The sequence below is a fragment of the Littorina saxatilis genome, linkage group LG16 (genome assembly GCF_037325665.1).
Source record: "Littorina saxatilis isolate snail1 linkage group LG16, US_GU_Lsax_2.0, whole genome shotgun sequence".
NCBI lineage: Eukaryota > Metazoa > Mollusca > Gastropoda > Littorinimorpha > Littorinidae > Littorina > Littorina saxatilis.
This window is the reverse complement of record NC_090260.1, coordinates 25,566,399-25,587,557: the sequence shown is the minus strand read 5'-3', so window position 1 is coordinate 25,587,557 and position 21,159 is coordinate 25,566,399. Positions and strand designations below refer to the sequence as shown.

General features: G+C 41.4%; 2 protein-coding genes across 4 annotated transcripts in view; both read left to right on the top strand.

Moving 5' to 3' along the window:
• The window catches only part of LOC138950664 (uncharacterized), a 52,338-nt gene extending 39,743 nt beyond the window's left edge, over window positions 1-12,595 (top strand). Inside the window, exons 4-8 of the mRNA XM_070322375.1 lie at window positions 1,715-1,969; window positions 2,223-2,400; window positions 3,505-3,698; window positions 4,957-5,174; window positions 7,704-12,595. Coding sequence (XP_070178476.1) covers window positions 1,715-1,969; window positions 2,223-2,400; window positions 3,505-3,698; window positions 4,957-5,174; window positions 7,704-7,884 — 1,026 coding nt within the window. The 3' untranslated portion in view covers window positions 7,885-12,595. The remainder of the gene's footprint in view (window positions 1-1,714; window positions 1,970-2,222; window positions 2,401-3,504; window positions 3,699-4,956; window positions 5,175-7,703) is intronic.
• The window catches only part of LOC138950663 (arylsulfatase B-like), a 33,016-nt gene continuing 21,982 nt past the window's right edge, over window positions 10,126-21,159 (top strand). For 2 of the 3 annotated variants that reach the window (XM_070322371.1, XM_070322373.1), the window contains exon 1: window positions 20,052-20,154. In XM_070322371.1, coding sequence (XP_070178472.1) covers window positions 20,067-20,154 — 88 coding nt within the window. In that variant the 5' untranslated portion in view covers window positions 20,052-20,066. Of the gene's footprint in view, window positions 10,450-20,051; window positions 20,155-21,159 lie in introns of those variants that run through there. The other variant, XM_070322372.1, reaches the window with a different exon arrangement.

Below are 21,159 nucleotides of genomic sequence, written 5' to 3'. Positions count from 1 at the left end.
GAAGGGCGGGGTAAAAACGCTCATACACGTAAAAATCCACTCGTGCTAAAAACATAAGTGAACGTGGGAGTCTAAGCACATGAACGAAGAAGAAGAAGAAGAAGAAGAAGTTGTTTACTATATTTTAGTCCACACGTTAGGGTCACATCTGTCCGTTGGTACTTACTTTCTTTCTTTATTTGGTGTTTAACGTCGTTTTCAACCACGAAGGTTATACATGTATCGCGACGGGGAAAGGGGGGGGGGAGATGGGATGGAGCCACTTGTTAATTGTTTCTTGTTCACAAAAGCACTAATCAAAAAATTGCTCCAGGGGCTTGCAACGTAGTACAATATATTACCTTACTGGGAGAATGCAAGTTTCCAGTACAAAGGACTTAACATTTCTTACATACTGCTTGACTAAAATCTTTACAAACATTGACTATATTCTATACAAGAAACACTTAACAAGGGTAAAAGGAGAAACAGAATCCGTTAGTCGCCTCTTACGACATGCTGGGGAGCATCGGGTAAATTCTTCCCCCTAACTTACTTTATTTCGCAAGTTTGGTGTAGACTAAATCTCCTCTACAGCCAAAGGGGAAAGTTCAGCTGTTTTTTGACACCAAGACAGATTCCTCTTTGAAGCATTATCAATCAAGAAATGCTGTTATTCAAGTGACCTTCACCTTACACTTAAAATGTCAGTTCTGCGATAAAGAGCAGAATGATACGAATACAAAGCAGGGTTTAGCCTGGACGGAAAAGACAATGGGACATTTGTCCCCCTCAACCAAATTCTGATGGGACATTTGTCCCCCTCAACCAAATTTTGATGGGACGTTACATAGTCCAAGGCAAAACGTACAAAGCAGGCTAGGCGGTCCGAAAATGCATTTGTCGAAAGATGCAAAATAGTGCTATTTAGTGCCATAGGATGATATGAAAATGTGCCAGTGTATCCGGTTAGTGTGTGTGTGTGTGTGTGTGTGTGTGTGTGTGTGTGTGTGTGTGTGTGTTTGTCTGTGTTTGTCTGTGTTTCGATCAATATCGCTTCTGTTGACAGTTTCCACAGAGGTAATCGCGCAAGCACAGATAGTTCGCAGAATTGGTTGAATACTAATGAATTACATTTTAAAAGCAAATCACATTGCATTTTACAAACTCGCAAGTTGCTCGGCTTGGCGCGCGATTTTGCCTAGCTCATTCCGAACATTGTACTCCCGTGAGAAGTGTGCATGGGGTGGCGCAGTGGTACGTAATCTCAGTGCGCCCTTTGACACACTGAAGGCAATTCCAATGGGACATTTTGAGATGTTATGCGCCAATGGCGCAAGGCGCACTAGTACAGAAAACCCTGCAAAGACACACACTTTCTAGCTGAACTTGGTCAGAGGTGTGCATTAATGCCACGTCTGTTAATTTTTTTCTAAACTCCTTTTGAACACCCTGAAGTTTTGGAAAGTCCGTCTTTTTTCGTCTATCGCGATTGGGGAAATCTGTCAACAGATGTATTCTGTATATCATCGATTGTGACTGTCGTGTGTGTGTGTGTGTGTGGGTGTGTGTGTGTGTGTGTGTGTGTGTGTGTGTGTGTGTGTGTGTGTGTGTGTGTGTGTGTGTGTGTGTGTGTGTGTGTGTGTGTGTGTGTGTGTGTGTGTGTGTGTGTGTGTGTGTGTGTGTGCGAATGTCGCGTCAGTTACACTGGAATTGCCCTTTACTGGTTTTCAAGGGCAAGACTCTCTTCACAACACCAGCGACCATTTTCCACAAGCACTACTGCGAGACAGGCCGTCTGGGCCCGTTTAAGGAAATTTTCAAACACACGCAGACCCGAGGCAAACAGTACGCATGCGTCGTCCCCGCGCTTGGCGTTGACGTCAGTCTCGCGACGCTGACGTCATCATCGTGTCCAGTGGGCGAGGAGGATTACCTGCCCGTGATTTTCCCGAAGAGCGTTCCGCAGGGTCTGGCGCTGTGTGCCAAGGTGAGCGTGTGTCATTTCATTATTTTTTTTTATCAGAGCGGTTCTACCTTGATGTGTGTGTGTGTGTTTGGTGAGGTGTAACCAGCCACCTTCACTTTTGTCTGAATACCGAGATGATGGGGCTATACGTACAGGGGATAGGACATGGATACCGTATCTGGTAGTTCGAGTTTCTAGATCGAAATCGTTTTGTTTTCTACTCCCCGTTACCAATGGGCGAGCAATATCGTTTTAAATTCAATTTAACCCACAGGCAGCCTATGGCGGTTCCCTTGACCCCAACTGGTTGATGGAGTGGTTCGAGGTGCAGCGACTGCTCGGGGTGGATCACATCCAGGTCATGGACCTTGACAACCCGGAGCCTATCCAGAAGGTCTTCAGGTACTACAAGGACATGGGGCTTCTCAACGTCGTGCCTTATGAGCTGCCTGGTGAGTCATGTCAGTGTTCTAGATGATCGAACGTGTAGCAATGGCCTGCACGCCTACGTCCCCCGTGACTCACTTTCTTTTCTCCAATGTTCCAAATGCACACGTTGTTTTGCTCCCACCAAGACTGCAGATCTTGGCAAACGCGCGACGTAAAAACTAGATTTGTTGACGTTGCCCGTACACGTTCCCGTACACGTGCTCAAATATTCCACATCTAGATTTGTTTAATAGATAATGCTACATGGCTTGCTGTGCCATAACAGATTAACACAAGATTTCTGTTAACATACTGAAATGCGAGCGTGAAAAGCAATATTAGAAAAAGCAACGGACGGGCGTAGTGGATAAGACATCGGCCTCCTAATCGGAATTTCGTGAATTCAAATCCTGGCCGCAACCGCCTGGTGGGTTAAGGGTGGAGATTTGTCCGATCTCCCAGGTTAACTCATGTGCAGACCTCGCTGTTAGTACCTTATCCCCCTTCCTGTGTACACGCAAGCACAAGACCAAGTGCGCACGGAACAGATCCTGTAATCCATGTCAGAGTTCGGTGGGTTATAGAAGCACGAAAATACCCAGCACGCTTCCACCGGGATTCATTCATTCACTCAATCACTCATTTCACAAGGGCCTCCACATTGTACTACGTAGCAAGCCCCTGGAGCAAACTTTTGATTTTTGCTTTTGTGAACAAGAAACAATTGACAAGTGGCTCTATTCCATCTCCCCCCTTCCCCCGTCGCGATATAACCTTCGTGGTTGAAAACGACGTTAAACACCAAATAAAGAAAGACAAGGACCTCTGCATGAATGCGGACTGGACCAGGGTCACTGGGTACCGTAGCAAACCTCATTAATATAATCACTCATTCATCCATTCATTCATTTATGTATTCGTGCATTCACTTATTCATTAACTCACTCATCCATTAATTATTTATTTGATTGATTCATTCATTTATTCATTTACTTATCAATTAATTCATTCATTCACTCATTATTTACTCATTCACCCATGTACTCATTATTGTATTCCTTCATTCATTCATTCATTCATTCATTCATTCATTCATTCATTCATTCATTCATTCATACATTCAACAGGGCCTCCTTATAACCGCGGACTGGACCCAGCTCGCTGGCAGACTCATCAGTTGAACCACGACGAGATGTTTCCCATCATGGACTGCAAGCAGAGACTGCGGGGCTACAGCTACGTTCTGGGGCACGACCTGGATGAGGTCCTCATGCCCGCCAAGCACGTCTCCATCAAGGACCTCGTCAAGGAACACCTCATGGTGAGTAAGGGGTGATCGCGTTGATGTTGTTCAGTTGATAATCTAAGCAAGCATCATCAGCAGCAGCAGCAGCAACATCATCACAACAAAATTGTCAACGCCGAGACTATATTGAGATAGTATTGACTAACCACACCGAAAAACCGAGACGGATCACGCTCGTCTCCGCGTATAGCGCGCGAACGCAGTACTTACTTACTATTTTCTGTAATTCTGAGCACATTTTTATAGTAAACATGACATATGTATATGTTTTTGAATTCAGGAGAAATTGAGGAATACGATTCAATCATGTTTAAATCTGTTAGTGAAAATTCGATTTTAATGACAACTTTAATGAGCAAAATAATTAACTATTTTTTACGCTGCCAAGCTGAAATTCAATCCCATAGTCCGGACTTTGTCGAAGATTGCTTGACCAAACTTTCAACCAATTTGATTGAAAAATGAGGGTGTGACCGTGCTGCCTCAACTTTCACAAAAAGCCGAATATGACGTCATCAAAGACACTTATCGAAAAAATGAAAAAAGTCCGGGGATTTCATACTCAAGAACTCTCATGTGAAATTTCATGAAGATCGGTCCAGTACTTTTCTCTGAATCGCTCTACACACACTCACACACATACACACACACACACACACACACACACACACACACACATACGCACACACACACACACACACACACACACACACACACACACACACACACACACACACACACACACACACACACACACACACATACACTACGACCCTCGTCTCGATTCCCCGTCTATGCTAAAACATTTAGTCACGTTTTGACTAAATGTAACAAAAGAAAACACGAACACAATATTATTCTCCCTTTTCTTTCTCCGCACACGAGCTTAGACCAGACGCTGCAGGCGTCTACTTCCCCACACAGTTCTTCATCTGGGGTCCGAACAACGTGAGAAGGTCTCTCAGAGTCAGATACCAAACCGAAACACCCCATATACAAAACAGACAGACACACACACACACACACACACACGCGCGCACACGCACACGCGCGCGCGCACGCACACACACACACTGACACGCGCGCGCACACACGCACACGCACACACACAAACACACACACACACACACACATACACACACACAGAGAGAGAGAGAGAGAGAGAGAGAGAGAGAGAGAGAGAGAGAGAGAGAGAGAGAGAGAGAGAGAGAGAGAGAGAGAGAGAGAGGCTCATACTACATTGTCCTTTTTTTTTTGGTCCGCCTCACACCAGCTCAGACCGGACGCCGCAGGCTTCTACTTCTTCACCCAGTTCTTCATCTACGACTGGGGTCCGACTGACGTGAAGACCGACATCAACTTCTTCCGGTACCTCAACAGCACCCTGCCCAGAGATGAGCGCGAGAAGTATGTGTACCTCATGAACAGAGTGGTGCAGGCCAGAATACACACCTTCGTCCCAAGGTCGCCATATAACAACAACAAAAAAAGGTAAATCACGGGAAGATGATAAATGCACTTCAGTAGAGTTCCCCTGCGCCGTTTGATGCTAATTGAACTTCAGTAGAGTTTCCCTGCGCCGTTTGATGCGAATTGAACTTCAGTAGAGTTTTCCTGCGCCGTTTGATGCTAATTGAACTTCAGTAGAGTTTCCCGCGCCGTTTGATGCTAATTGAACTTCAGTAGAGTTTCCCTGCGCCGTTTGATGCTAATTGAACTTCAGTAGAGTTTCCCTGCGCTGTTTGATGCTAATTGAACTTCAGTAGAGTTTCCCGCGCCGTGTGATGCTAATTGAACTTCAGTAGAGTTTCCCTGCGCCGTTTGATGCTAATTGAACTTCAGTAGAGTTTCCCGCGCCGTTTGATGCTAATTGAACGTCAGTAGAGTTTCCCGCGCCGTTTGATGCTAATTGAACTTCAGTAGAGTTTCCCGCGCCGTTTAATGCTAATTGAACTTCAGTAGAGTTTCCCGCGCCGTTTGATGCTAATTGAACTTCAGTAGAGTTTCCCGCGCCGTGTGATGCTAATTGAACTTCAGTAGAGTTTCCCGCGCCGTTTGATGCTAATTGAACTTCAGTAGAGTTTCCCGCGCCGTTTAATGCTAATTGAACTTCAGTAGAGTTTTCCCGCGCCGTTTGATGCTAATTGAACTTCAGTAGAGTTTCCCGCGCCGTTTAATGCTAATTGAACTTCAGTAGAGTTTCTCGCGCCGTTTGATGCTAAATGAACGTCAGTAAAGTTTCCTCGCGCCGTTTGATGCTAACTGTTGAATTAGTATCAAACGGCGCGTCATAGAGAGGGCCCGTTACTCAACCACACCTCTGTTTCCCTCTCAACCTCCCCTTCCCCTCCTAGCTTCACCACAATTACCAACCCTACCTTCCCCACCAGAGTGTGACCAGCAGACAACACGGTTTCCTTGTTATGTATCACAAACAGAGAGAGAAAAAGAGAAAGAGAGAGAGAGAGGGGGAGGGAGGAAGAGAGAGGGAGAGAGAGAGACAGAGAGAGAGAAGGGATCGAGAGAGAGGGAGGGAGAGAGAGAGAGAGGGGGGGAGGGAGGGAGAGAGAGGGAAGGAGAGAGAGACAGAGAGAGAGAGAAGGAGGGAGGGAGAGAGAGAGAGAGAGAGAGAGAGGAGAGAGAGAGAGAGAAGAGAGAGAGAGAGAAGAGAGGAGAGAGAGAGAGAGAGAGAGAGAGAGAGAGAGAGAGAGAGAGAGAGAGAGAGAGAGAGAGAGAGAGAGAGAAAGAGAGAGAGAGCCCTGGAACAAATAATTTCGCAGATTGACCTGAACATCGAGAAACAAATCAATATTTCTGGTTCCCCGACAACATGTTTTTCTCCCGGTGCTAAGAATCAGATGGGGCATCGCGCAATTTAAAATACTAATACATAAAGGGAGGTAAGCGCTCTAAATGCATACCGAATGTGTACTAGTGTAGGTGATAGTTCTGGCAGAGCTAGTCTCCTAGCACCCTGGAGAATAATAAGCATTGGATTGAACAAGCAACTTTCATCATCATGCTTGTTCATGTTTGTTTGTTTGTTTGTTTGCTTAACGCCCAGCCGACCATGAAGGGCCATATCAGGGCGGTGCTGCTTTGACATATTATAACGTGCGCCACACACAAGACAGAAGTTGCAGCACAGGCTTCATGTCTCACCCAGTCACATTATTCTGACACCGGACCAACCAGTCCTAGCACTAACCCCATAATGCCAGACGCCAGGCGGAGCAGCCACTAGATTGCCAATTTTAAAGTCTTAGGTATGACCCGGCCGGGGTTCGAACCCACGACCTCCCGATCACGGGGCGGACGCCTTACCACTAGGCCAACCGTGCCGGGCCCTTGTTCATGGCAATACTTGTTATTCTCTTAGGTGCAAGGAGACTCAGTCTGCTCGTCATAACTCTCACTTGCTCTATTACACGTTTCGTTACATGCATTTAGGGCGCTTACTTCCCTTTATTTATCCGGACCATAGATTTTGTTGTTGCCGTGCTAGTAAGGCCCCCCCCCCCCCCCCCAAAAAAAAAAAAAAAGTCTGTTTACGGTATCCCGACCGACCCTATTTTTTCGCGCGACCCTAGACTTTTTTTGGCATTTGGGGGAAAAAAAACAAAAACAAACTTTGTTTTTTGGCAAAATAACTTAAAAATATGGTTTTTTGAAGAAACATTTTTTAAAAAAAATTAAAAACAAATCCCGACCTACCGACCCTATTTTTCCCCTATGTTACCGTAAACAGACTTTTTTTGGGTTTTTTTTTTGCCTAACAGTCATGCTTGCAAAAACGTGCACCAAGGGAAGTAACCAAACTCCACCCTCACGAATAGTGCTCTCTCTTTGGCCTTTGCCTATTATTAGTGAAGGCAGTCCTGCTGGGCGGTAGCATTCTTTATAACGCAGAATCTACTTTGCAGTCGATCTGAGGGCTATTTTTCTCACATAATTATTATCCCTGTAAATTGAAAGATGTCCTTGTACGTACTTGCTTTTACTATCATTGTCTGCTTTCAGAGTTTACATCCCAGCGAAGGACGCCGTTTTACATCATTACCGGAAATGTCCAGTTGGAGCTTGGAAAACGTGCAACCCTAAAAAGATAACGGACCGTTCTATGCTCCGCTTTCAAGGCCAGCTCGAACAACGCCTGGAAAAAGCCAGACAGGCCATTGGAATCCGCCCCACAGCTTCTTGATAGAGGACATCATTATGAAGTGTCGAACGTGGACTGACAAGAACTAATACTTTACTGGAAGAGGGCCTGGAAAAAGCCAGCCAAGCCATTAGAATCCATCCAACAGCTTCCTGATCATGTTGAAATCAAAATAATGTGCAATATTGACGGACAAGAACTGACATTTTACTGGAAAAGCTCATGACAATGTCCAGGCAGGCCATTTAAATTTGGCTTCCAGATAATGTTCCGATGAAGAGCAAACTATTGACTGACAAGAACGGACATTTTACTGGAAGAGCTCTGAACATGGCCAGACAGACCATTGAAAAGCGGTCTACAACTTCGTTTAAAGTGTTTAACTTGACTAAATGTAAAAAAGATCAATAAAGAAGGATGCTTCCCGACAACAAAACAAAAAAAATAACAAACAAACAAAAAAGAGAGGCAAAACAGAAAGGGTTGAAGCTGCCTGCATGCCACTGAGATTAAAAAAAATCAAAACTTGACTAAATATAAAAACAAGTCGCGTAAGGCGACAATACAACATTTAGTCAAGCTGTCGAACTCACAGAATGAAACTGAACGCAATGCAATTTTTCAGCAAGACCGTATACTCGTAGCATCGTCAGTCCAACGCTCGTGGCAAAGGCAGTGAAGTTGACAAGAAGAGCGGGGTAGTAGTTGCGCTGAGAAGGATAGCACGCTTTTCTGTACCTCTCTTCGTTTTAACTCTCTGAGCGTGTTTTTAATCCAAACATATCATATCTATATGTTTTTGGAATCAGGAACCGACAAGGAATAAGATGAAAGTGTTTTTAAATTGATTTCGAAAATTTAATTTTGAAAATAATTTTTATATTTTTAATTTTCAGAGGTTTTTTTTTTTTTATTTTTTTTCCTTACACCTGTTCCTTGTTCCGGTGTTCTCTCACGCCGCCCCGTCCCTGCATTCGCTGCTCCATCCACATCTGAATTTCGTTCCGCTGCCAGACCTGTCGATTTTACAGACGCTCCAGGGAGGGATGTCGGGTCGTTGCGGTAGGCTACCCTCAGAAGTTGACACTGCACTTCTGCTGAGTCACTTCGACGGTGTTCAGTAGTGTGTCTGTCCCGAGCTAACGGACTCAGCCCACTACCTACTATGCCCCCTACTAACGACATTGACTGCTAAGTCGCGGAGCCAGACTAAGTGAGCGTCCCCTCCAGAGAGCAGACCGCCACCACGTCCCTCCGTCGACCCCCCAGAACGTCACATGTTTTAGACTGACAGCAGAAGTACTATTCAGGGAAGGATGGAACAGGAACAATGAGACCAAGGTCACCATGAGAGCTCCGGGCATGAAGGGCCACAAGAGCAAGGACATTTTATAATTTTGGATGATTAATGAGATGAGGATGATTATAATGATGATGCTATGGATTTCCAATTTGGTTTGAGACTACGTGACAGGGCAGCACTCTACGCTTACTGTCCGAGAACTGCCGCACCTGCGGTGTTGGTCAGGTAGACAGAACCTGAACACCCTCAAAGTCGCATTCGTTAAGTGAATGACACTCGGCTGTGTGATCCCAGCCTTCCCATAGGAACCATAGCACTTCCACTCTGGGTAGGAGCCGACTGTAGCCCGAAAAACCCACATGACCCTGATGGGATTCGAACCTCCCGGCCCGCAGCCCGATGCGCTAACTACTGCGCCACGGGGGCCGGTTTAATTTTCAGAGTTTGTTTTTAATACAAATATAACATATTTATATGTTTTTGGAATCGGAAAATGATGAAGAATAAGATAAACGTAAATTTGGATCGTTTTATAATTTTTTTTTTTTTTTTTTACAATTTTCAGATTTTTAATGACCAAAGTCATTAATTAATTTTTAAGCCACCAAGCTGAAATGCAATACCGAAATCCGGCCTTCGTCGAAGATTGCTTGGCCAAATTTTCAATCAATTTGATTGAAAAATGAGGGTGTGACAGTGCCGCCTCAACTTTTACAAAAAGCCGGATATGACGTCATCAAATGTATTTATCGAAAAAAAGAAAAAATATCCGGGGATATCATTCCCAGGAACTCTCATGTAAAATTTCATAAAGATCGGTCAAGTAGTTTGGTCTGAATCGCTCTACACACACACACGCACAGACACATACACACACACACACACACACACACACACACACACACACACACACACACACACACACACACACACACACCACGACCCTCGTCTGGATTCCCCCTCTATGTTAAAACATTTAGTCAAAACTTGACTAAATGTAAAAAGAGTAGACATACAGAAAAGCGTGTTATCCTGCTCAGCGCGACCACTACCGCACTATTCTGCATGGCTTGTCGATTTTACTGCCTTTGCCACGAGCGGTGGACTGACGAAACTACGAGTATGTGGTCTTTGTGAAAAAAGCAGTGCGTTCAGTTTCATTCTGTGAGTTCGACAGCTTGACTAAATGTTGTTATTTCGCCGTACGCGACTTGTATAACTTGTTGCCTTTTGTGTTTGTTTGTTCCTGATGAAGCTTACATAAGCGAAAATTCGTACTGTCGTCGTGTGCTGTTTTTGTATCGGTGAGTACAGATATCTTTTGTTTTTTAACTTTATTCATCTCACCACAGTCACTTTGTTGTTCAGATCCTGAAAAGTTGTAAAAATCGACCAAGGCCAAAATTCCGCGTCGACGGCGAAACGCACACACTCTCTTTCTCTCTCTTCCTTTTCCTCTTGTACTCCCCACCTCCAAATCCTTCTCTCTGTCTCTCTTTGTGAAGGTGAGAGCTCACAACGCTCCCACAACAACAGCCAAGGATTTAGCAGAAATGTCGGCCTCCTAATCGGGAGGTCGTGAGTTCGAATCCCGGTCGCTGCCGCCTGGTGGGTTAAGAGTGGAGATTTTTCCGATCTCCCAGGTCAACTTATGTGCAGACCTGCTGGTGACTTAACCCCCTTCGTGTGTACACGCAAGCACAAGACCAAGTGCGCACGGAAAATATCCTGTAATCCATGTCGGAGTTCGGCGGGTTATGGAAACACGAAAATACCCAGCATGCCTACTCAATGAAAGCGGAGTGAAGCTGACTATGCTCTCAGAGTATAGTTTGGGGAACCCAAATGGGCAAACGAGCTCACACATAACCGAGGGCCCCAAAGGGTTTAAAATCGTGATCGTGATTGGCGTTTTTTGACCTTTCTGTGACCGTGATTGCCGAAATTTCCATTTCTGTGATCGTGATGGGACTTTGCCCGTGATCCGTGATGACAAAAAAATCAAGTCTCGTGATCGTGATCGTCATTTGTGTTCGTGATCGTGATGGGCATTATTGCAAAGCATTTTATTTTCAACGTACATTTTTCACAGCTGTATCACTCTATGATTCTCTATTCGTCAAGGTGTTTGTGATCGTGAAAACAAAAATCAAGGCAACTGTGATCGTGAAAGCTAAAATTTCTCTTCCCGTGATCGTGATGATACCCCCCCTTTGGGGCCCTCATAACCAGAACATTCTGGAACGCTGAAGAAGAAAAAGAAGCAGAAATGTGAGCCGTTCAGAAAGAAACAAGAAATAGGGTAAAGCCGACCATCCTGGTAACGTACAGTTTCTGACATATAATGTAGAGCATTTAAATAACAAACTTTTTGATATATCTTTTATGAATTACGTGTGTGCGTTTGACATAGTCTGTTTGACAGAGACATTTGTAGACAGTGCCTTTGATTTTAGTAGACTTTTTACTGATTTTGACAAGTTTGTTGCGCCTGCAAAGAAACTCTCCCGGCGAGGTAGACACTCAGGCGGGGTCTTGCTTTTATTTAGAAAATCTATCTAATGCTTCGTGTCAGAAATCAATACCAAATGTAACAATTCATTTGCGGTGAAAATAGACAAGTCAGCAATGGGTACTGAACAAGATGTGCTGCTGGTCGCCTCATACGTCGTGCCCATAAACGGAGCCGTGTACGACACCTTAGTGTTAAAAGATGGAATTTTTAATTCTTGAGGAATTCATTGTGCAAACACTTCAGAAGCACGACATGCATGTTGTGTTATGTGGTGACCCTAATGTTAGAACGGGCCGTGAGCAGCCCAATCTCGAAGACATGTCACCGGGTTTTGTTTTTTTAATTCATGTAACCCTAGGGATTTTTTGAAATAAATATTGACTTGACTTGACTTGCTTGCGCTCGAGGCTAAGGACAGTACAGGCAGGTGCTCTAAAGACAAGTCACTCAACAGCTTTGGAAAATCTCTGTTGAACTTGTGCTTTATGCTAGACTGTGTTATTTAAAATGGTTCCTGCAAGAGAGACCCAGAAGGAAACTTTACGTACATTTCCCCCCATGGTAGTAGTGTTATCGATTATCGATTACGTATCTTTTTTGTCGTGTTTATTGCAGTTTATCCTATGTTCGGACGAAAATAGCAAACACAAAAAGAGAATATTTTATGAAATCGACATTACGCCTGCTACAAGATGTTGCTATGTTGTGATTGAAAAGGCTGTTCTTTGTTATTCGTACACAAATCCAAAACGGGTAAAAATGTATATGAAATAACATGTATTTCCTTCTTCTTTGCTTATTATAATAATTATATGGCTTACATCTCTTCCAAAGATGTTTCCTCGCCCGTCAAAATTGTTTTGAAAAGATTATTATGCAAATTGAAAACGGATATAAATGGACTGGGTTTCCCACCCAACGATTATTATCAGAAACGTGTGTACGTGTGTGTGTATGTGTGTGTGTGTGTGTTATGTGTGTGTGTGTGTATATGTGTGTATGTGTGTGTGTGTGTGTTATGTGTGTGTGTGTGTATATGTGTTTGGGCGTGTGTGTTTGTATATACGTGCGTCAATGCGTGTATGTGTATTTGTGCGTGCGTGTATCTGTGCGTGTGTGTTTGTGTGTGTGTGATGCACGTGCGTGTTTTTTCTAAAGGCATGTTGATATATCATATACACAATTGGTTCAACTGCTTTTACCTACCACACAACATATAGATAATTGCCTTTTCTTCTTCCACTGCAACAGTACAATATTGGGGTAGCATCAGTTTTGCCTGGCTAGATTTGTTTTGTTTATTCTAGGCGTCCGGAGACGCCTAGTAATTGGGATCAAGTAAGCGCTTGCCTATGGACAGGATAACTCTGCGGTTGCCTATGGGACACTGCCACATTTACGTCTTGAGTTACTGCCCTTACTTTTTTTTTTGTTTTTTTTGACAAAATTGTTCAACAAAAACATCATATGTCGAACTGTGCAGGGTCAACCGCAACAAACTCTAACCATTCATACTTTAAAGTATTTGAGTGACTTATATACCGACATTTTTACTTCTTAGTTTTAGCACAGGTGTAGGAAAAAATCATGAACCAAAATGTTATTTATTTTTTAATTTAACATTTGTTTTACAAATGTGACCATGGTCTTTCAAACATACAGTGACATTAAACATTGTTATGTTAAAAAAAAGAAAAAAAGAAAAAAAGCTTTTGTGCACAAATCAGAAAATACATTGTACATTTTACCTACAGGCCAAACAGTGTCCGTGGCGGCAAAGGACCTATATTTTTAGATCAGTCACTGTGGCAATTTGTCAAGAACAGGCGCTTGCATTTGGATGTGTCCACTGATAGTAGGTTTGGTTGTGATCAATCAGAATGATGAGGAATAAAAATGTATGACAGTTTGTTATGATGACATGTAATTCACATATGCTGAAATGTAATATTATACATGATATAATATTATTATGGCTGTTGCCATGACCATGAACCCCAAGAAAGGTTTAATGTTATGTAAAATCAAAATACCAAAATCAAGCACCTATTTATCTGGTCTACGGCGTGTGTGTTCTGCTCTCTCTTGGCACACAGCCACAGGTCAAAGCAGAGGTTAACTTGAGTGCACGTGTACCTAGCAGACCGCGCGCTGAGTTATTTCGAGTTAATCCCCTTGGGTACGGGCAAACTCGCTGTCGAAGCCACGCTGCAAACTGAGGAGTAGATTGTGTGTGTGTGTGTGTGTGTGTGTGAAGTAAAGGGGATGGTTTGCGTCCTGATATTAATCAAGAATAAATGTTTGGGGGAACAAAAATGTGATGTATAGCTCCCAACAGTAACAACAACAGCAACAACATTATGAAACAAAAGCAAGACGAAAACGCAGTGAAACACATCAAAACCAACAGCTAACTTCGAGTTTAAGTCACTGCAATAACTTGTCATAATTCCAGACGTTATCTGGTGTTTTGCTCACTGCGACAACTTGTTTAACACGATGTGAATAGCCCTCCGTAATCCCAGCGAAAACGTCCAAAACGCAGACACCAAAACTCGATGTTTTACCGTGTTATGCATAATACTAACATCTCAGGAATTTTATTGCGTTACGGCAGTTTTTCTAATGTGACATGAATCGCATAGGTATAATGCCACACAATTCAGTTGATTAACGTGATGTTTGATGTTATATGCCAAGTTAAAGTGCCAAAACGAGACTTTTCGCCCTGTGGCAGAAGTGGAAAAGTTTTTCGTCTACACCGCGGAGGTAAAACCGACACAGAGGCAGACCTGCACACTTCCTGTATAAACTGTGGATAATCGTCAGCGAAGGTGGGGGACATTCTGCTGGAATTTTGCCAGTGTCCGGGGGGGGGGGGGGGTTTAAGTACTTACATTTCACAACTTAGGCATGTTATTGTTATTGTTAGTATTCACTATTGTTACTCCTCACTGAAACCAAGTAAAGCAGGCTGTTCACCCTCAATAATGCTTTTACTGTATTAGTACTGTCACAGTATGTTTGCATGCAAATATTAGTAAGCTTCCATGAAATATTGAATATATATATAATTTATATCCATTTCACAGCACTAGGATGGGATGTCTGGCACTTTGAATCACTAACAGAAGCACTGCCTCTTCCATACCCATCTCCTTTTTGAAAAGAGTATACCTATGGACCAGTGAATGGTTACATTTTAATGATCATATGGGTTGCTCTGATTTTATTCAGGATCAGGTACGTTTGTTTTTTTAACCACACAAACACTTAGACAACAATTATCAGAGTATGAGTTTTTCCGCGTGTTGATTTTTATTTAAATCCAAGTCACAGCTTCTGTTTTATGATGAGTGATGTAGTTTGAAACACTTGGACAACAATTATCAGAGTATGAGTTTTTCCACTTTTTGATTTTCATTTAAATCCAAGTCACAGCTTCTGTTTTATGATGAGTGATGTAGTTTGAAGTGTTGGTATTAAATGTTCACTGACAGTCATTCTGTGCTGGTATTCCCATTTTCACCTGCAGGGTTATGAAATATATGGGGAGAAACTTGGTCAGTAAAATCATCTTCAAGCGTGAACTGATAATTGTCTCTGTTTAAAATTACAATGTATTTCGTGAACACACCTTGAGAATGACCCTTGCGTGATTTAAAACTGCCTGCTGTGAATACTGTTGTCATACTATGAACTTTCTTTTGAGAAAAACAAAAAGAATGAAAAGCTTTTAACTAGCTTGTGAATGAGCCTCTTACTTCCATGTGGGGCTATAGCTGCTTTGAACTATTTTTAATGCCTGAAAAGGATAGTGATGGAAATTACTAGTTTAATGTCAGGTGTGACATATACTATTGATTGAACTATTTTTTTTATTAATCTGCAATTTTGTTACAACCTACTTTGTTTATTTGGTGACAAGCTAGTGGGAGGCACTTTTTAGACTTTTAAAATGTCAGGTATGGGAATTGTTAGCAAAGTTTCACATTTTCTGCAGTTGAATCCATATCTCCACAACAACAAAATGTATGGTATTATGAACAAAAACACATACTTTCTGTGCTTGTTCGAAGGTAAAGACATATTTCTTTGTGTTTGTTAAAAGAAAAACCTCTTAATTTTGTCTGTTGTGAAGGAAAAGTTTACATGGTTTCGTCACCCAACTTACAAAATTTGTCCCACAAAATGTTAGGTTTTTTTTCTCCACTTTTTTTTCCTTCAGTTGCCATGTCTAAAATGTACACATTACGTAAAATACTCCATGTCAAAATCCAAATGTTTAAGGCAATGTGACAATTATTTTAAAATATCATTACACTATTCCTATAGCTTTGCCCAAATATAATGCAAGTAGGGGAGGTAATTGTTGATCCATATATTCATCTTAACTTTTTACGCATATGGACGTAACTCCTTAACTTGCATTATTTTTGTGCAAGAGGATGCATCTCAAGATAGTTGATATTTTCTTATTCCCAAAAATAACAACAATTCTGTCCAAGCAGATTTGTTTTTAATTTTTATTTACAGAGGACCATTGTCGAATGTATATGGTTACTGTTGAATGAACATTTGAAATTGATTGGCTGATTACTGGTTGTTTTTGTTTTGTTTTGTTTTTTTACTACAGTATGAAGTTATTATATCTATTTTCTTTCATCGCAAATAAACATCTTCCTTTCTGCATACGTTTCACACCTCATTCACGTATACAACTAAATTCCATACCAAATCATCTTGCATTTTGTTCACCTCTTTGTGGGGCGGGGATATAGCTCAGTTGGTAGCGCGCTGGATTTGTATTCAGTTGGCCGCTGTCAGCGTGAGTTCGATCCCAGGTTCGGCGGAAATTTATTTCACTGAGTCAACTTTGTGTGCAGACTCTCTTCGGTGTCCGAACCTCCCCCCGTGTACACTACATTGGGTGTGCACGTTAAAGATCCCACGATTGACAAAAGGGTCTTTCCTGGCAAAATTGCTTAGGCACAGTTAATAATTGTTTACCTATACCCGTGTGACTTGGAATAATAGGCCGTGAAAGGTAAATATGCGCCGAAATGGCTGCAATCTACTGGCCGTATAAAATTTCATCTCACACGGCATCACTGCAGAGCGCCTAGAACTGTACCCACGGAATATGCGCGATATAAGACTCATTGATTGATTGACCTCTTTCTACATTTCTCTAAACATTTTTATTTCAGTAGTCAAACACCTTTTCTTCCTATGTGGATGTTCTGTGATCAATGGATGGCGCAGACTAACATGAACATGTGCTAGGAAAATAATGTAAAATGTTTAAATGTAATCTAATGTCAGTTGTGGGCAAACACTTAACCAAAGTTAAAACGTGACCTCAAAAATGGGGTAATATGCAAAAACTTAAAAAATATATCAATATGTGATGTCATGTTAAAGCTGTCTGCAAGCAGATTTCTACACCTTCTCGTGTCATGGCCTATCCGATTCCTTATATCTCAAAGTCTCTTCCACTTAATTTTCAGTCATTTGACTGCAATCAAAGGAAACAACAAAAGCAACGAAAAAGTTTTTATTTTACTGCGTTTTAGTGAAACATGCAGCCAATAAACACATATTCACTTGCAAAATTATACAACAAACTGTATCAATACATGTTTGTCACATTGCATTCCAAAAAAATTATCTACGATACCAAACCTAGAAAATAAACTGTACTTACATGTATCCGCACCTGGGATAACTGCAGTGAGTCGTCAAAAATAGTGTTTTTTCTGTGCGTTTTTTTCAAATAATGCAATAACAGCACACACATTTGCTTGCAGAATTAAACAACAAATTTCACTGATACATGTTAGTCATTTTGCATCCAAAAAGAATGATCTACGACTCCAAACTTTGAAATATAAACTGCACTTATATTAAAATATTCTGTCAACACGTACTTCAGTTTAAGGCCTAAGTACTTAAGCATTTAGGGTCGAATCTACTTCCGCTATATTCGAAAGGGTGTGCTTGCCAGCTTCTTTAATGCAAAAAATTGAAAATATTATTCATGACGTTGCATTAAAAAAAAAAAAGCTTTCAGATCTTAGAATGTCATTTCATGTTTAGACAAAAACTTCAAATTGTTAAAACATGTCATTTTGGGGGGGGGTAAAAACTTAAAAAATACTGAAATTTCATGTTGCAAATGCCTTAGTGGGCAAAAACTAAAAAATGTTAAGGTGTGACTTTATTTAGGCACATTTCAACTCGCTTCTCATCAAGGATAGCAAAAATGTGATTCAAAAATTTTCTTATTTGTATATTACACTATTTTTTTCCGATCAAATTAATTATTACAAAAATTGTCTAAAGTGACAAACTATGAAAATCATGCATTTAAAAAAATAAGAAAAGCTTTTAGAGCTTTCTGATGTCGCTGTAACACTTTAAAGCTGCCAGCATGCAGATTTCTACACCTTCTCGTATGATGGCCTATCCAATTCCTTATATCTCAAAGTGTCTTCCACTTTATTTTCAGCCCCGTAGAGCAAGTCGTTTGGCTGCAATCAAAGCAAACAATAAAAGCAACGAAAAAGTGTTTATTTTACAACGTTTTTGTCAAACATGCAGCCAATAAACAAATATTCACTTGCAAAATTATACAACAAACTGTATCAATACCTGTTTTTCACATTGCATTCAAAAAATTTTTCTACGATACCAAACCTAGAAAATAAACTGTACTTACATGTATGAGCGTCTATCTAACCGCACGTGGGATAACTCTGCAGCAGAGCGTATATTGCACGCTCTGCTCCGCAGTGAGTAGTCGAAAATAGTGTTTTTTTCTGTGCGTTTTTTGTAAATAATGCAATAACAGCACACACATTTGCTTGCAGAATTAAACAACAAATTTCACCGATACATGCTAGTCACATTGCATCCAAAAAGAATGATCTACGACTCCAAACTTTGAAAATAAACTGCACTTATATCAGAGACATCTCTGCTTACATTAAAATATTCTATCAACCCGTACTTAAGTTTAAGGCCTAAGTACTTAAGCATTTAGGGTCGAAACTACTTCCGCTATATTCGAAAGGGTGTGCTTGCCAGCTTCTTTAACAAAAATATTCATTTTGTCAAAATAACATGGACGCCTGTTCATTTTGAATGAACATTTTTCTTGTTGTATATGCATTGCGGTTGATTCAGTCTGTGTGTTTTCTATCTTGAGCATCTTATCATTACAACTGCTCGATCGATTGATAAAAGTGGACATGCATTTATAAAAATATGCACCTCATCTCAATTTACCATCATGACCGTCACTTTTGCTGGCTATTATACAATAGCAATGTCAGAAAAGCACACGATAAAAACACTTCACACATAAATACGCGTTTGTGCTCAAAAGACAAACTAGCAATTTATTCCAAAACACACAAAGACACACGCACACACCCACACACACACACCGGCACACACACACACACACGTACACATACACACACACACAATTACACACATACATACACATACACAAACACACACACATACACACACACATACATACACACACACAAACACACACACACATACACACACACATGGGTGCGAAACCCCATCCAGCTTCTTTCACGTGATTCATTGCATTTCACATTCGACAAAGTCCTACAGGTACATTGTTTTCGTCATTTGTCACTAGCGTTTGACTAGTCCATAATACATCTGACACAGCTGTTTGTAGTTTGGGTAATGCATTCACGGGCTATGGGGAGATCTCCTCTCATGCGCCAGTTTTTTTCACTTTTATAGCGTTTTTATAGATATAAAACATATACATGAAAACAACATAAAAACAACACGCAATCATTTCTCATGTATTAAAAAAAGATAATACAAGCACATAACAATTACACAGGCAACAACAACAACAACAGCAAGTACAACAACAAAAACAACAGTGATAATAATGATGATAATGATAATAATATAATATTAATAATAATGTCGCCCCGACTGGCAGCCAAACGCCTTATGCTAGCGTGAGAAGTAAGCGCTCTAATTTCTATGCCTATCCGTACGCGTGCAAGGGCGGATCTGGGGGGGGGGGGGTTACACGGGTTACGTAACCCCCCCACCCCCCCAAAAAAAAGGAGGTAATTTATTGGCTCAGGATGCACCAGATAGCTCTATTTTGCTTCTTTGGATAAACAAAATTTCCGGGGGGGGGGGGGGGGGGGGGCAGAGGCTTAGGCGCCTTCGGCGCCGTCAACTTGTATCTTCGCAGTCATTTTGTAACCCCCCCCCCCCCCCTTCCAAAGTGAATTGATCCGCCCTTGCGCGTGGGTCGAACACCTCTAGCTGCGCTCAGCGATTGAGCGGTCGCCCATGCTTTGTTTCAGTTACAACTCCAACGATTATTAAGCAATGTTTTTGAAGTCTTGCGCCAGGTTTAAGCATCAGCATATCCACATCCACACGAAATTTGCGGTGAATCGATCAAGAAAAGCTGGAGGTATACCGTATAGGCAAAGGAAATGACGTGTGAGCGCTACACCGTGTGCAACCTCGGGACTCGCGTAGCCATTGGGTAGAAATGTTAACCACATATATACCATAACAATGGTATAATTTATGTCATTCCAAATTTGACGATAACGGGCCCACAAACCAAGGAGCTATTAGCGATCAAAAGTGTGACGGACGGACGGACGGACATACGGACGGACGGGCGAACGGACGGACGGATGGAAACACGGACAGATGCCTAACAATATCGATTTCAATACCATATTCTAACCTGGTTTCATGAAAATTGTCCAGTACTAGGCTCTACTCCTCCTCCCTAATTCGTTAACAGTATCTTGATATATATTCTGTTGTAAACTTGAATCTTGTAGCAATCAATATTGTTTAAAGGTCTCGTAGTTGTTGTAGTCAAACGGTCCTATACAGTGCCTCTTTAACTTTCTCCCTCTCTCTCTCTACTTCTCTCTCTGTTCTAGATCATTCTTTTTATGCATGTTGTAGGTATGCATGTGGCGATGTGAATTGTGATGTAATGTATAATGTGTTGTAAAAAAAAACAGAAAAAAAATAAAAAAAATATCGATTTGATGTAACACACAACGAATATGTAACAACAACAAAATCATTAGATTCAAACGTATTTTCCATACGCAACGAGTGTCATAATGTCAACCTTCTTTTGTGCTAAAATTATAAATGGGGTTAGGGTTACGTTTTGTAAACTTATGCACAAATGTAACGATCGATTTTTTTAATGTTTGTGTATCTAATTGTGTAGACCCAGGTGTGCATTATGTCAAACTTTTATGAAAATGTAACGGTTCTATTAGCAGATATATTCAGTTGAAGTGAGCAGGTGGTCTAATTTTAGCACGTAAAACGTCATGTAAATTAACGAATATTACCATATGTTTTTGGAATTAAGAACTGATAAAGAATAAGATGAAATCATTTTTTGTATCGATTACTAAAATTTTAATTTGTATTCGAA